Source organism: Falco peregrinus, chromosome 14 (genome assembly GCF_023634155.1).
Source record: "Falco peregrinus isolate bFalPer1 chromosome 14, bFalPer1.pri, whole genome shotgun sequence".
Taxonomy (NCBI): Eukaryota; Metazoa; Chordata; class Aves; order Falconiformes; family Falconidae; genus Falco; species Falco peregrinus.
The window spans coordinates 20086545-20101678 of NC_073734.1; the positions used below are offsets into that span (position 1 = coordinate 20086545).

A 15134-nucleotide genomic window follows, 5' to 3' on the forward strand; every position below is an offset into this window, starting at 1 on the left:
AAATGCTAAGAGGACTTTTGCATGATGAGAGCTCTATTTGCTTCGTCAGAGTTCTAGTATAGAAAAAGAGAACAACTAGAGGATGTTTTCTGGTGTTTCTGATACCAAATTTGTATCGCTTCACATAGGTGGCACAGATGGAAGTATTAGCAACCTTTGCCTAAGTATGGGTTTGGGTACATGCTTATTGTTTATAAATTTCAGGAAAAAAATTCTGCACATTATTTAAGTGTTCTGTTAATGCAGAGACAGTTTAGCAACCTCGGAATAAATCTTGAAGTTACTGAATTACAAAAGGAGGATAAGTGGAGTATTTTCTGTGCTAAATTAGTACCAAATAAAATTTTTTTACTGGAACATTGCAGGCTTTTGATAGCTGTTATAAGCAATTGATATCTTTCACATATGTTAAAACATTGTCTCAAATATGTGTGGAGAAGTAAAATCTGCTTCTTAATGGAGTAATACATATTGTCTTACCTTTTAATCAAGATTAAAGGTTCAACTTTATTAATAGTCCTGCAAAGGTGTTCAAGAGTTTGTCACCAATAAACTGTACTTAGGGAGAGGGGAATGTGTATTTATGAGAATTGGAGGATGCTCTGTGCCATGAAAGGAATTATTATTTTTTTGAAAGGGTATTATTGTTTATGGAGGAACACATTGGTATAGAATGTAGGTTCATATGCAAACTTTCTCTGTCTTTTAATGTTAGAGGGTGTTTTTGTTTGCTTTGAGACTTTTACACACAGGCCCTGGAAATCTTTACTTTCATCCCTTGCACATTTTCCCTTAAACTGTGTAATGTTTTGAAGCCCCTTTCAGAAAGATTGAGACCCTCTTGCAGTTGAGCTCCTCTACCTAGTGTCAAGGCAAGGAGTAGGATAAAACTGTCATTCTAGAAAGGCAGTGTCAGTGCCTGTTGGCAAGTATATCTGTCACTATGTAATGGCATAGTGCTGTTAAAAGATAATGTGTACGGGGCTTTTTGTATTGACAGGTTTAAAACCTAACCTCAGAACCCTTTTTTTTAATTTTATTTTTTTTCCTTGTCATCATACAGTGTCTTAAAGTTGCCCTAAAACTTTTAGTGTTCTGGCACAGACTCTACCCTTCAACCTTAGAGGTTTGTAGGGCTGGGTTGTATTTCAGTTGTCCTACAAAGTGAGCTTAGCTATTTATCAGACATTTCTGAAATCATGGCTACTACTGATTGTGTATCCTGGTGTCCTTGTTTTTATGCTATCTGTTAAATTTTTGAGTTCATAGAGTATTGTGTTTGAATGTATACTTCTGAGGTTGGTTTTTGTGTGACTTGTTTACCATGTTTCATTTTCAGATCTCTGATGATGAGGTATCCATCTGGATTTAAAGGCCATCTCTGAGCTGCTTAATTCTTCATTAAAGAGATGTGTTCTATATTCATGGGTAAGAATATTTTTTATCTCTGCTTAGAGCCTTTTCTTCAAATATTTTCTGATACGTTTTTAATTTAGAAGATTTCAGCAACTTATTTTTTTGTCTTACAGATTAAACAGATACTTTGTAAAAGTGTGGGGTTCTTTAGGTGCCTGTGCTAGCTCATTACTTTTGAGCTAGGCTAATTATTAAAGTTAGGAATTCATGTGTCTGAAGTGTCAGTGCTCTAACTAAATAATTCTAACTTGGTATTACAGATAGAGAAACAGCTTGGTGATATATAAGTAAATAATATAAAAATTCATATGTGATTTGAGATTCCTTTTCTGATGTATGCAACAGTTCTACAGGCTTTAATTGTGAATCTTGCTGTACATCTTTTCGAATTGAAGTTTTGGGAAGAAAAACTCTGTCCTGGTAAGCAATGAAAGGAATGGATCTGAATTTTGAACAATTAAAAAAATGTGGGTTTTTTCATGTTTATCTATGATTAACTATGTTTAATCTGAAGAAAATTTGTGGTATTACACACCCCCACTTCAAGACAGTAGAAACAAAACAATTGCAAAAATCTCACTAGGTATGCAGGGTTTTTTCTAAATGCTTAGGTTTTTTTAATTTTTTAGATCTCTAAATAAAATGGCTCAAATTGCTTCATGCATTGCAGAATTTGTTTTCTCCAAATACTAAGCACTAATTGCTGGAATACCATTCTGAGACTTTATAAATTGACCTGGAGTTAAAAATGAATGTTAAAATGGATTTCCTAAGTCTATTAAGCAGCCCAAACATCTGCTGTGGGGCTTTCCGATACCATGCTGCTTTACCCAGGGAGTTCTGTGATATACTTTCTCTTTGGTGTGTTTTTGCTCTGTTCAGCTTGAGCAAAGCTGTTGTCAGTGAAGGAAGCTGCCCCGTTCACAGTGAAGGCAAACATCATTGAGAACGGTTGAAATTTGTCTTTAGTTGTACTGGAAGATAGATTTTCTTTACAAGTGACGTGTCATTTGTCATGTTGATCGACTTGAACTTTAATGAATGACCGTAACAGTTGATAGTTACTGAATATTTTTTGATTCTGTAAAACTTTAGCATTTATTTTCCAGAGGCTACCTGCAAGAAAGCAGGAGAGGTGGTAGAAGGGAGCTTGTGCATGTCTGGGGAGTAGAGCGGAAACAGTTACATGAGGTGTTTGGTGCAAGCAAAACCAGTCTAGGTATGAGAACAGACTACGATGAATTATGGCGACAAACACACACAGTCCCATTTGCTCCAGTTCTGTGCTCTTACTCAGATCTGGAACTGTAGCTGTGGACTGGAACCTAGTCCTGAGAATTTAAGACTATCAGTTTCAAATCTTTCTTTTTCTAATCTTCAAATGAAAATGCAAAGTACTTGAGTTATCTTTTGAGTATTTACTATGATGTCTGTAAACTCTGTAGCAGAATAGAATTCTAAATGAAACCAGTATGTTGTGTGTACGATTTTAGTGAAGTGATGGCTCATAACTCAAAAATAATTATAAATGCCTACCAGTGAAAAGTAATTTTAAAATAAAATAATGTATATTTTATATATATATAATTGGATATGAGTATTTTTATTATTTAATGAAACAGGCTACCCAAACACGTTTTTTCCTAATTTCAGTGATACAGAGAAAATGCATCTTTTTCAATCCATATTTAGCTATAGACACCATGGCATTCTTGTGCAAAGACTTACTTATTCATTTCTGTCAGGAAATAGAAGAGTTCATCTCTACTAAATGTCTAAATGTTCTTTTTTTAATCTGTGTTTCTGGGATTTTGAGGAAATTGTGCTGTCCCTCTGTGCATTTCAAATTTAACATGTACATTGATCTTTAAATCTCTAATAGAATATCATTTATATTGGCACATCGGTGGGAAGTAACTTCTGTATTATTTAATTTACTGCAGCTTTTTGAACTCAGCCAAAGCTTTAGTATAATTAAATCTGATAAATAACGATAGTGGAATTGTCTTTTAATATAGAGGAGGGAATGTCTCTGTCATTTCCAGATATTGTGCGGAAGTGATCAGGTTTTTGAGTATGTTTTTTAGCATGCTGTGTTGTCTACCTTCTTTGACACAATGTTCCATCTGCTAATAGATGGGCAGATCATACAAAGCCACAAACCTGTCATGCTTGCATAGAACTTGGCAAATAGAATGATTTTCTTGTTTGAAAGCAAGTCTGTTATTCCTGGTGGCATTGCTTTCCTGAAAAAAACCCAAACCAAAACAAAAACCAGAAACACCACACACCCCACACAACCCCAAAAAACCCCAACCAAACCACAAACCCTAAACACTTTGCATGCATATAATGTCAAACTCTTCCCTAGTTACAACTGTGTTTACCCCTTGTATGTCCTTCACCTGTAGTCTGGATTTTTGCTATGTCATGCTTTTATGACTTCAGTTTTAATCCCTTCTGTCTACTGACTTGTCCCTCGCTACTTTCTGAGATAGCTTCTATTTGTTTGTCTGAGTAGCCATTGTTTCGACTTCTTTTGCGAAAAATGGCCATCAAAGTCACTGACTTCTCATCTATGCAACTGTCACGCATCAGTCTTGTGAAGCACCGATACTTAGTCTGTCAAAATACAGAAGCGTGGATATGATGGTAATGTGCTGAATCTTTACCTGATTTACTTGCTTATAACTAGAGTAGCTTGTTTTCTGTTGTCACTTCATCAAAAGTAATCAACAATGCAATTAATGAAATAAAACATATCAGTGGGTTTTATTATCTTGTCTTTTACTGGTATTCCCACTTTTTTTTTTAAAAAAAAAAAAAAGCAAAATTTCATGTCTTTGTTCCATTCTGGTTTCTTATCTGTTCATTCTTGTTTGATGTCTTCTGTAAAATAAATCTTCTATTTCTTTTGTTCTGGTCTTTAATTCTTGTACTATGCTCTTTATTTCTGTTCTTGGTTGTGTCTGTAACTACATCTTTTCTTCTTACAACTCAGATCTACTGCACTCTAACATAGTATAAAAGGGGATCATCTCTTTCAGACTTTCACACTGCCTGTTTCTTTTTCTTCTTTCTTTCTCACAAGAATATATGGTTGTTACTAAACTGTGATGGACAACCGACATGGAGAAAGCTTCGCTCCCCACCCCACTCTACCCTCTTGCAAGGAGTTGCATTAACCATGTTAACTTGAAACCTCAGTTTCCTAACCTAGTTCTGGTATTGATTCATGTGTGTTGCACACACACTTGAGGAAAGGAAGCAAACTGTGCTGAGTGTAGCCAATTTCATTTCTAAGTGGTTTTGAACTTGGTAAGTTTAATTTGAAAAAGATCTTAAAGTTTAAAAAAATTAAAATGTAGTACTAAGAGACAGCTGATTTTGCAGATTAAGATGAACAACTGTAGTTCATTGCTTTAAATTCTGTTTGTAATTTAAAAGATACTTTTAGACCATATAGAATACGACATTATTTGGTTTAAATCTTTAATTTAAAATAGGTCTCTTAATGTTAAGAACTAGTAGATTAAAGAAAGTGTAGGTGTTTAGTTTATTGAATAGTGACCAAACAGGCAAACCAAGAGCTGGGAGATGTTCTGTTATGATTCAAGCATGTTTGCAGAATAACTTCAGTACTTCTTGAAGAAAATGCTGTGCTTTGTTCAAGACAAACAGTTGGCAATCTGAAAAGATTTACTGTTTCAATTCTAGATGTTTTAGCATATCTGAATATGACAAACCTTGAAATGTGTTTGAGCTTAACTTGGCTGATACTGTTGATGTTTCCTGGTAATTAATTTTAGAAAACTTCATATTATTTTTTTAAAGAAATGGCTTTTTTTTCAGAATAGTGAGTCTGATACATGATTCTGTTATGTAGCCATTAGGCAGTAGTAGTTACTATTGGGTAGTTTTTTATATAAAATCAGCTTGATTGGTACAAAGTTGAGAGTTTAAAATACAAAGGGAGAAACTGAATACTAGTAGGAAATACTGCTGAATGCCTCTGGGTTCCATTATATTTAGAAAACAAAACAAAACCCACTGCAGAACATTCTAAATTTGCCAAGTGTCCTATAGTTGGTAAATGTTGGTGAAGCTGTTCTAGCTGATAGGGGGCAGTAACGTCTTAAATTCAGGTACAATTATTGTAGCCTTCTAATTGCTTGTCAGGTTGTACCTTTGCTGTGGTGTTCATTTCATTGATTAAAATTGGTCCAAGCAGTACTTAGACATTGATTTTGTAGAATGATCTTGCGAACTTTAAGCTGGGTGAAGTTTAATATTAAATCAGTATACAATAATAGTAGAGAATTTAAAAATGCAAAGTATTAATTTTTCACAAGAAGTGTAACTTCATCACAAATTCTCAATGTCAGAGTGCATGAAGATGTCAAAATCTATTTACCAAGAGAAATCAAGCTTTAGATTGCTGTAAAATGGAATTGCTTACCGTAACAGTGATTGCTTGCAGTGAAATACTTAGTTTTCACAAAACAGAGATCTTTCCTCTTTAAGGAAGAGCTCTTTTTCCTCTCTCCCCCTCTTTTTTTTTTTTTTTTTTTTTTTTTTTAAAGACACATTCTGCTTCTTTTATTGTAGCTTGGTTTACTGAGTAGGAATTCAAAACTAGTCTCCCCATTCTGATGAAAATGCAGCTCCAATAGGAGCTTATCTTCCATGAGAAGGATTTTGGAACTGGACTATAAAACACTGGCTGGGATTGCATTGTTGGACTTGTAGTTGTGAAGTCCAATAGAAGAACGTCTTCAAAACGTTTCTTCCCTTGAATGCTTTTCTGCCAGCTGGCAGGAAGCATGTCCAAAGTTTGAATTGGTATCACAGAGCTGTTTGGGGAAGGAGAAGCCTGGATGAAAGTGTGCTAAAACATAATTGTAGCTGCTATCATTTTCTGTATAAGAGGGAGTAAGGACATGAGGAAGAGTTGCTTACAGAGATCACGTGAAAAGTTCTCATGTCAGAACTTTATTGTTTCACTAAGTTGCATGTGAGGAGGTTGGGTTTGTTTTTTTTAAGGAAGGAACAGAAACATAGTACTTGTATTCCAGTTAAGTTCAGAAATGCATGACAACTTGATTTTATATGTCTTTACAACTTGCAAGCTGAGCATCTAATGGTTTCATATCCAAGTATAGCAGAGAGAAACAAAAAGGAGAATTGCTCAATAAATTTGGAAGATAACTGCATGTGAAAGGCTAGTTTCTCCAAATCGTATATCTTTGAATTTCCACGTTATGCTTTTCTTTGGGCTGAAAAAACATGATGGATTTTTGTAGTCACTGAAGAAAAAGGCTAGGGATAAAAGTACTTCTCTGGTCAAAAAATGTGTCTTTGAAAGAGAGTTGTGTCCAGGCTATCTGCAGCAGTATCCTTGTATTTCTTGGGCTTTGAGCAAAGAAGCAAATCTCTGTGAGGCAAGCTCGGTTCTACAGTTTTGCAACTGCAGTCGTGCCAGCTGTTATGCGTGCTTTTTTCCCTTTTTTTTTACCATACACATTCAATTAAGCATTATGAGATTGTCTGGTATGTTTGTTTTTTTTTTTTTTATGCGGGGCTGTTTTAGTCCTGTTCAACAGTTCTAGGGTACTATGTAGTTAAAGTCAAGACTGTGTATGGTAGTTAATTACCATAGAGTAGCTGGCCCATATGTCACTGTATGTAAAAACAAAACACCAACACCCGCCCAACTTAACAAAAAAATAGAAAAAAAAATGGTACATACTATTGTATCTGTATCTCTAAAGATGGAAGAAATCTTTCTCTCCCCCTCCCCTGTTTTATCAAGTTAGCACAAGTTAAATAGCCATCCTTATAAATCACAGTGAAATATAGTTATATCTCTCCGCATAACCAAGGAGCTTCATGCAGTCTGCTGAGCTATTTGTACTTGGTCTCAACATGTAAACTTTTATTGATACAGGCTTAAAATTTGAGTTTTTAACAGCAGAGTCTTCAGTAGCATTGAACATGACATTTTTCACGTGGCTACCATGATTTCCATCTATCTTGCCCCAGTTAGGGGTTTCTTTAATTAGATCATTTGTTCTGTATCTATGATATTCTTGCCTTGTACTTAATCTGACTTGGTTGTCTTCTGTTAGCTAAAACAGCTCTCCCCCAAATGCAAAAAAAATAAAAATCTTTTGAGTTGAAATGTGCTAAGATGAGAGATTATTAGAAATGCTACGAAAACCTAAAACATCATCTGCCTGGATTCTGATGCTGTTTTATCATTTGTTGGAAGGTGTTTGATACAGGGAAAGTCATCGTTCTGTTGACTTATTATCTCTGATAATCAGATTATTATCAGAGATAAATCAAAGTTATCTCTGATAAGCAGAGAACTTAATCAGTGTTAGAAGGTAATGGAGTCTAATTTATGTCAGTGTTTCCTTTAACTTGGTACTTCAGGAGGGTCTAACTTTAACTGGTAAGTTGTATATGTATCATCTGGAATCGACAGCTACTTTGCTGTGCTAAGCTGTCACCTTCCTAAGCTTCTGTGCCTTTTTTATAGCATGCCTGTCCTCTGTACTCATCGTAATTAAGACTGATACCAATTCATACTTGATAAAGTCACCAGTTATTGTCTTTCAGTGTGATACAGGATCCACCTGTCCTCCTTCTGTGTAGACCACAAGTTTTATATACCCAAACCCTCAACAAGGTTTATTACGTTTATTAGTTGAGGTTAGGCTTTATTCTGACTATGGTCACAGCACTTTCAGTGAACTATGAGTACAAGTAGAACAGGTTTTCTTCAGCTTGTCAGAGGCTACTTTGTACTTAATAGGTTCAACATGAACCTTGTCCATCAGAAAATATTTTACATTGCCAGGGTATCCATTTCTGGAAAGACCCTATACTTAGGAGAATTCATTAATGAAGAATTGCAGTTGAAATGGAGGAGGAGCGCATGAAGGTGAGCTTTAGTAGTAGGGTCAGAAAAGCTATGGCTGTTTTCTTTCCTTTTTTTCTTTTAATAGTATTTAGCTATATATATTGACAGGATAGAGGAATGATTATTCCATGAATGTGCTCATTTAAAGCAATTGCTCCTCTGTTCTAGAGTTTTACTAGTTATCTGGGCAGGTAAATGATCACACACACAAATTACTATTCATTTACCATTCTTTTTGATTATACTTTGAATGTGCAAGTTTTTAGGCTGAACTTAAACTAAACACCCTTTTCAGCTCCTCTTGCCTGAAATCTCTGATTGCAAACTAATTCCTTGGTGATCATTCAGTGGTACTATGAATAAAAAAAGAAAACCAACTTGTGTTTCAAAACTATGTAAGCGTGTAAACTCTGCTGTTGAACCAAAGGTAGCTCTTTTCCTGTGTTTATCTTTGACTGTACCACTGTGTTCATCCTCTTGTCCTTCCTCTAAATAAGAGTTCTGTTATGTCTTTTAAATGAGATAAAATACAGTTTTCCAGAATATTACTTAATGCAACTTAAGTCAAAGAAACAGAGTATCTCGGCTTTACCTACTGTAGTCAAGGTAGTTTTGTTTTTAAATGTAGTTCATAACCTCTTAAGTTTCTGTTTAAACATACAGAGTTATTGTGTATGTTTATGTATTACATGATTTCTTTCTACAAACAAAATTTAATTCTGGACTACTAAAACCACAATTATGTTATAGTTTGGTAGTTTTAATGAATATGGCAAAGAACAATCTAAAATTGTGCTTAGGTAGTAGAGCACACTGAAAAAAATGAAGCCATTTAATTTAAAGCATCAAATGTTACTTTCATGACAGAAGGTACAAAAATGATAAACGCTGCGCATGGCATCAAGTATAAGCAAAAATAACTGATTTGTGGTTTACTGAAACTGTAACATTATATTCAATATATCAAAAATCTGTAAAAGTGTTGGAGAGGGGAAGGAACAATGAGGAGAGTTGTGAAAGTAATTTCTCTTTTTTTTTTTCTTTTTTTTTTTTTTTCCTTCTTCCCCCTTCTCTTCCACAGGATGCTTTACCACTTCAAGACAAATGTTTCTTCAGAAGCACTAATGGATGTTGGCATGCCTTGGATAAGGTGGTGACCGCTGGATGTCATTTGTTTCTGTTCACTGCAGAGAGCCAAAATTGACTCCATTTGGAGTTGAGAGAAAAAGCAGTACAGACCTATCAAGATGACTGATCCTATGATGGATTTTTTTGATGATGCCAATCTTTTTAGTGAGACCTTAGAAGGTTTGTCAGATGATGCCTTTGTTCAACCTGGACCTGTTTCACTTGTTGATGAATTGAATTTGGGTGCAGAATTTGAACCTTTGCACATAGACTCATTGAACCATGTGCAAGATGCTCAAAATCAGCAAAAGATGAGTGAGTTTGATCAGCTGAATCAGTATGATTCACTGAAACTTCATTCAGTAAATCAGTCTTTTAACAGCTCAGCTGACAACGTCTTATCACCACACTCTCAATTCAGTTGTTCACCAGTTCATCCACAAAACCAGTCTAACGGGATGTTTCCAGATGTGGCTGATGGTAGCCCTATGTGGGGTCATCAAACTGCCACAACTGTTTCAAATCAAAATGGGTCCCCCTTTCACCAAGGACATTCTCAGTCTATGCAGCAAAACAAAAGCTTTGTAGCACACCATGACTTTGCCTTATTTCAGGCTAATGAACCACAGCATCAGTGTGCCTCGCTACGGTCGCAACAAAGCAGAAACAGCACGGGGCAGGATGCTCTGAGTCAGCCAAAAGACTTCATGGAAGTTAATGTATCTACTTCTCTCAGAGTCAGTGTTAACCACCCATCTCCAGTTTCTAATCCATCAGCTTCACAGCAACCTCTGTCTGTTCAACAGTTTTCTCAAACTGCTAGTGCTTCAATACATTTTTGTGGGAATCAAGAAGGAAATTTTGATGGACAGTCCCCAACTATTACTCCATGTTCTGTCAATAACAGCCAACAATTTTCATCTCCTTATTCTTACTCTAATAACCACATTTCTCCTACCAGCCTTCTCCAGTCCACAACAGCTCTTTCTACTAGCCAGCAGACACACTCTATCTCTGACTTCACTGGAAGCGATGCCTTTACATCTCAAACAGGGACCAAGCAAGAAACAACTGAGCACATGTTGAATCCTAATACACCTTTGAATTCAAATACTTTTCAAATGTTGCATTCTGCGCATCCTCAGGGCAACTTCAGTAGTTCGAAACTCTCTCCTGTGAATATTAATTTTCCAGCTTCTACTGGTTCTGCTTCTCAGATAAGCCATTTCACTGACCCTATTGAAAGCAACGGTTTTACATCTTTAGATGAGAACTTACTTCATCAAGTCGAGACTCATAATGAACCATTTACAGGACTTGACCCAGATGACCTCCTTCAGGAAGACCTTCTGCCACAGTTCGATGATTCTGCATTTGTTCAGGATAGCACAAGCCATGTTTTAGAGCATGACCTCGAACACCACATAACCCCACAGCAAGTGACACAGTCATCTGATCTTGTTCGGGCACAGTCTCAAAGTCAGATCCATCCTTGGCATTCTTCCGTTTCTAATCAGCACCTGCAAGACAGAAGTCGTGCAACCTTACAAGGACAGGTATGTAGGGTTTTGGGGGGCCGAGGGTTTGAGCTGTTTGGTTGATCTGGTGAAATGAGTAATAGTGACTGGTGCTTTTGCCGAAGCATGATAATGGAAGTCTCTGAGCTGTTGTTTATTTGGCCCTGAAGAAATCTAAGGAACGGCTAGTTTAGGGGGAAAAATCCCTGACCTGTTGATGCAGACCTTCCTTTTTCCTATTGTTTTCTTACCATTGCAGAAGACAAGATTTATATAACCTGAAATACTTATTGGGAGAAAATTGTGTCGGTCCATCTGCTGCTTATGTTTGCTAAGTACAGCAGAGAAAATTGGTTGTTTTATGATTTTGGTGCAAATATTATGGGTTACTGTCTTTTAAAGTACTCACAGCAATGTATTTTTAAGAGCTTTAATAAGGCTTGTGTAGTTGGCTTCCTGCAAAAATTGCACTGGTTTTGTTGTTATGTGGTCCTTCGCTTGGTATCTTTGTGCTCATGCTTGTTGGCTAAAAATACAGGCTTTTTTGTTGTTGGTTTTGATGTGTTTGGTGATAACAGAAAACATATAAAAGGCTATGCGTATGTTTGATTTTGTTATTTTTGGCTAAATCAAACAACTGTAGTTTTTGTAGTATAATGTGCACATCTACTGCAAGTATTAAAGCCCTCGGCATGGAGGACAAGATAGCACCAAATGTATATTGTGCTTTTTTAATGGTATACAAGAGAAATGAACTTTGCTTTTCAGATTATCTGAGAGAAATTAAAATTGTGTGAGCACTGAAGAGTTCAGAAACACAATCCTTCGGTCCTTCTGCCTGTTTTCTTACATGTGCTCTCTCATAACATATGTAATGTAGTGGAATTTCAGATCATTTAAAATGAGATTATTAAGGCCACCTTTTTTATTAATGCTGACCTTTATCTTAATTTGTATCATCATCTTCTCTTATAGGAAGTATGTAAGTGTCAATACATTGAAATGTAGACTGGTGCTGGTGGATTGTCTCATATAAGAGTAGCTGAACTTTTCAAAACCAAAGAAAATAGGGCAAGTAAAATTCTTTTTTCACAATGCTGTAACCAGAAAAATCATGGTTTTATTACAGCTGCTAGAAACCTCAGCATATGTGAGTTTCTTGCTGATTTTTCAGCTTGAGAAATTCCTGAATCAAAAGAAAATGATCTTGAATATAGAAGAGACTTAATAACCAAAAACACAAATAATTATTCTTTCAGCTTTTAAAATTTATCAGTCTTAAAAGCTATCGCTATGATTTTGGGGACTGGTTTAGTAGCTTTTTTTGTTAATGCCTGAAGAGTGGTATCAGTAACCGCATTACCTGTAAGTTAATACCTTAATATTATCACAGTTTGGCTCTGCTTGGTAGCTTCTAGCCCAAATTTGATTTGACAGGAATGACTGAAACTTCTTCAATTAGATGGTTTGGCAGAAGGAGCTGTAGCTTCTATATAATAAAGGCACATATTCATTCGCTATTGCTGGTTATCTAGGGTTTCCAATACCGCGAGACTGTCTGTTGAAATCCATGTACATGTGAACAGTGGAAGTAGAAACTTCCATTTAAAACGTCCGTTTTAAATTCTGGTCGGAATTAAGCTTCTGTTTGGGAAAGGAGTGGGAATAGAAATGTTTTCCAGTTTTCAATCTGCGTCTTTCAAGATAGAGGCAACTTGACATCTATTATATACATGCAGGCAGCTCTAAAAAGGTTGTAATAACTGTATTACTTCTCTGTATTCTTGCTACCAATATTTTCTCTACCTGAGAATATAGAATGGTATCTTATTGGAGGAAAAAATTATTGGGAAGGAAAGGATCCTAATTGCCAATTCTTGCTTCTACTTAGTTTGCAGAAAACTGGCCTGTGAAGGAGGCAATGTAACATTCCCCTCCCCCTTTAATTTTGCCATTAGGGTAGAGATAAGGGTTTAACACGTTTAATCTTTGGTCTTGGTTCAGTATCTTGCTTCTCCATTACAAATTTTGCTTATGTTTATGGAACGTGTAATTGTCAGTTCCTACTAGGGAAGCTTTCTGTGAAATCGTGATGTGATAAGGACAGAACACGTACACAGCTGCGGATTTGAGATCAGCTTGATTAACAGAATGATGCGGTAGATGCAATCTGTTGGTTTTGATAAAAATTTCCTTTTTTTTTTTTTTTTTTTAACTGGGGAGGGGGAAGAAGAGAGCACAGCCCAAGTAGCTACTCTCGTCAGTTACCTCTGTAACCTAAAGACATATGGTATAGTAGCTACTAGTGAAATGTGATCCTGTTTTATTACTGTGCGTACAGTAGTGCCGAGGGAGCAGGGCCAGGAAGCGGAGCAGCAGAACCCAGGGTTGCGAACAGTAACGCTGAGGCTGTTGGTCTCCCATGAGCATACTTAGGGGGAAGGGTGAAGAGGAAGTGGATTCCAGGAAAAGTGGGGGTGGCGAGAAATCCAGGGGTTAGTCTCGTTTGTGAGGAGCATGCGGGAATCAAGCTAGGCGGCGAAAAGTAGGTCTAATAAAACCTTCTGGTGCTGTGACTTTTCTCTTGTATACATCAGAACCTTTTAAGACTTACTTTGATCTTGCTGACATAAGTTTTAGCAGTTTGTTTTGCAACTAGGAGTAGAAGGAAAGTTCTGAGACCTATGGAGAGTGTTAAAGCTTTTTGGCATTTGATTTTGTTTTTTATTGTGGTGTGAAAGCAAAGCAACTTTACAGTATTTAAACTTTTTTAAGGTTTTTTTCCCTGGAACTTTGAAATGAAACAGACAGAAAACTGTTGCAGAACAGCTTGGTTTGGTTTTTATTATTTCAGGGTATGCAATAAATTGCATAAATTGGATTTTGACCTTGAGCTTGTCTAATAGGACAGATGTTTAATGTTTCCTTCAGAAACTGCTTGTGAAATGGTAGCTGTCAAACCGTGGTTAGGAGTGTGTTGATGGGGGAGTGACAGAGGCAAACAATGTAGAAGCCTCTTTAAATCAGTGGTGTATGTAACATAAAAGTATGGCAGTTACTGAAGTTCAGAAGTGTTTCAGGTTTGTCATTCGTCTGTTAGCAATTCTAAAAAGGGTTTTAGTCCTAATTCACACTTCTATTCTTTGATCACTGTGTGGAAGTTAAAGTTCAAGATGAGTTTGTTCTGTTTGAGCTTCTTACAAATGTGTGTCTTTTTAACTTGAGAGCAAAAGGTGGGGTAAGGGGTGAGGAGGGAATATTGGTCTTACTGAAACTGGTTGTCTTTAGGCTAAGTGGGAAAGGGGTTTTGATAACTTTGATATGTAATAGTGAAGGTGAAATTTTTATTGTTTAACAAGACAGTGTTTCATGCTGGCTTTTGTACACACTGAGGAAACAATTACTAGTGGATTTAATTATTTTCATCATTTTTAGTTTGATAATGATTGAGGTTTTTTCAGAAAGGAAAACTTTTTATTTTATGAAATAGTTAATGGATTGTAGCTGTTGGAATGGACCCAACATTAGAGAAGGAAAGATCTTTAAAAGTTATGCAGAGGTTATGTAAAATTAAGAAAGAGGATTAAAATACTTGTTTCGTTATTTGAAAGCAAGCACACTCATCACATATTTACTTGTACAGCTATTCTTTTGATTGTATTAATTTTTAAATTAATTTCTATCTGTTCGTTGTAATAATGCTGCAGAATTAAAAACAATCTAGAATGTCTTATGCTGCTATTATACTTTCTATGCCTGCTTGCAATTAAATTATAATTGTAAATAAATTGTGCCTCTTAATTTTACATCATGCATTTTTTATCAGTTAGTTTGAGAACAGAAAGTAAAGTGGAGAAACACACTGAAGATTCATGTAGGCTCAGCTTTGACTAATAATAACACATCTGATCTTTTTAACTCCACTTAAAACTGTTTTGAGTTTGCTAAAGCTAAATTATTGCCTTTTCATAAAGTTGAAAAAAGATGACAAAAATACAGGTTTCAACATTCAGTTCTGCTAGTCCAGAAGAAAAAGGAAGTTGGAAAGATAATCTAAGTATAAACTGTCCTAAGAGAAGTTTACAACTATCTCACTGTGTATGTTATTTTGTAATAAGCATTTTAATCTCTTTTGGCTACATACA

General features: G+C 35.9%; 1 protein-coding gene across 1 annotated transcript in view; it reads left to right on the forward strand.

Moving 5' to 3' along the window:
• Positions 1-15134, forward strand: part of CHD9 (chromodomain helicase DNA binding protein 9) — a 99699-nt gene that overhangs the window by 8634 nt on the left and 75931 nt on the right. The window contains 2 exon segments of the mRNA XM_055818474.1: positions 1340-1428; positions 9426-11028. Of these exon segments, the coding sequence (XP_055674449.1) occupies positions 9592-11028 (1437 nt within the window). The 5' untranslated portion in view covers positions 1340-1428; positions 9426-9591.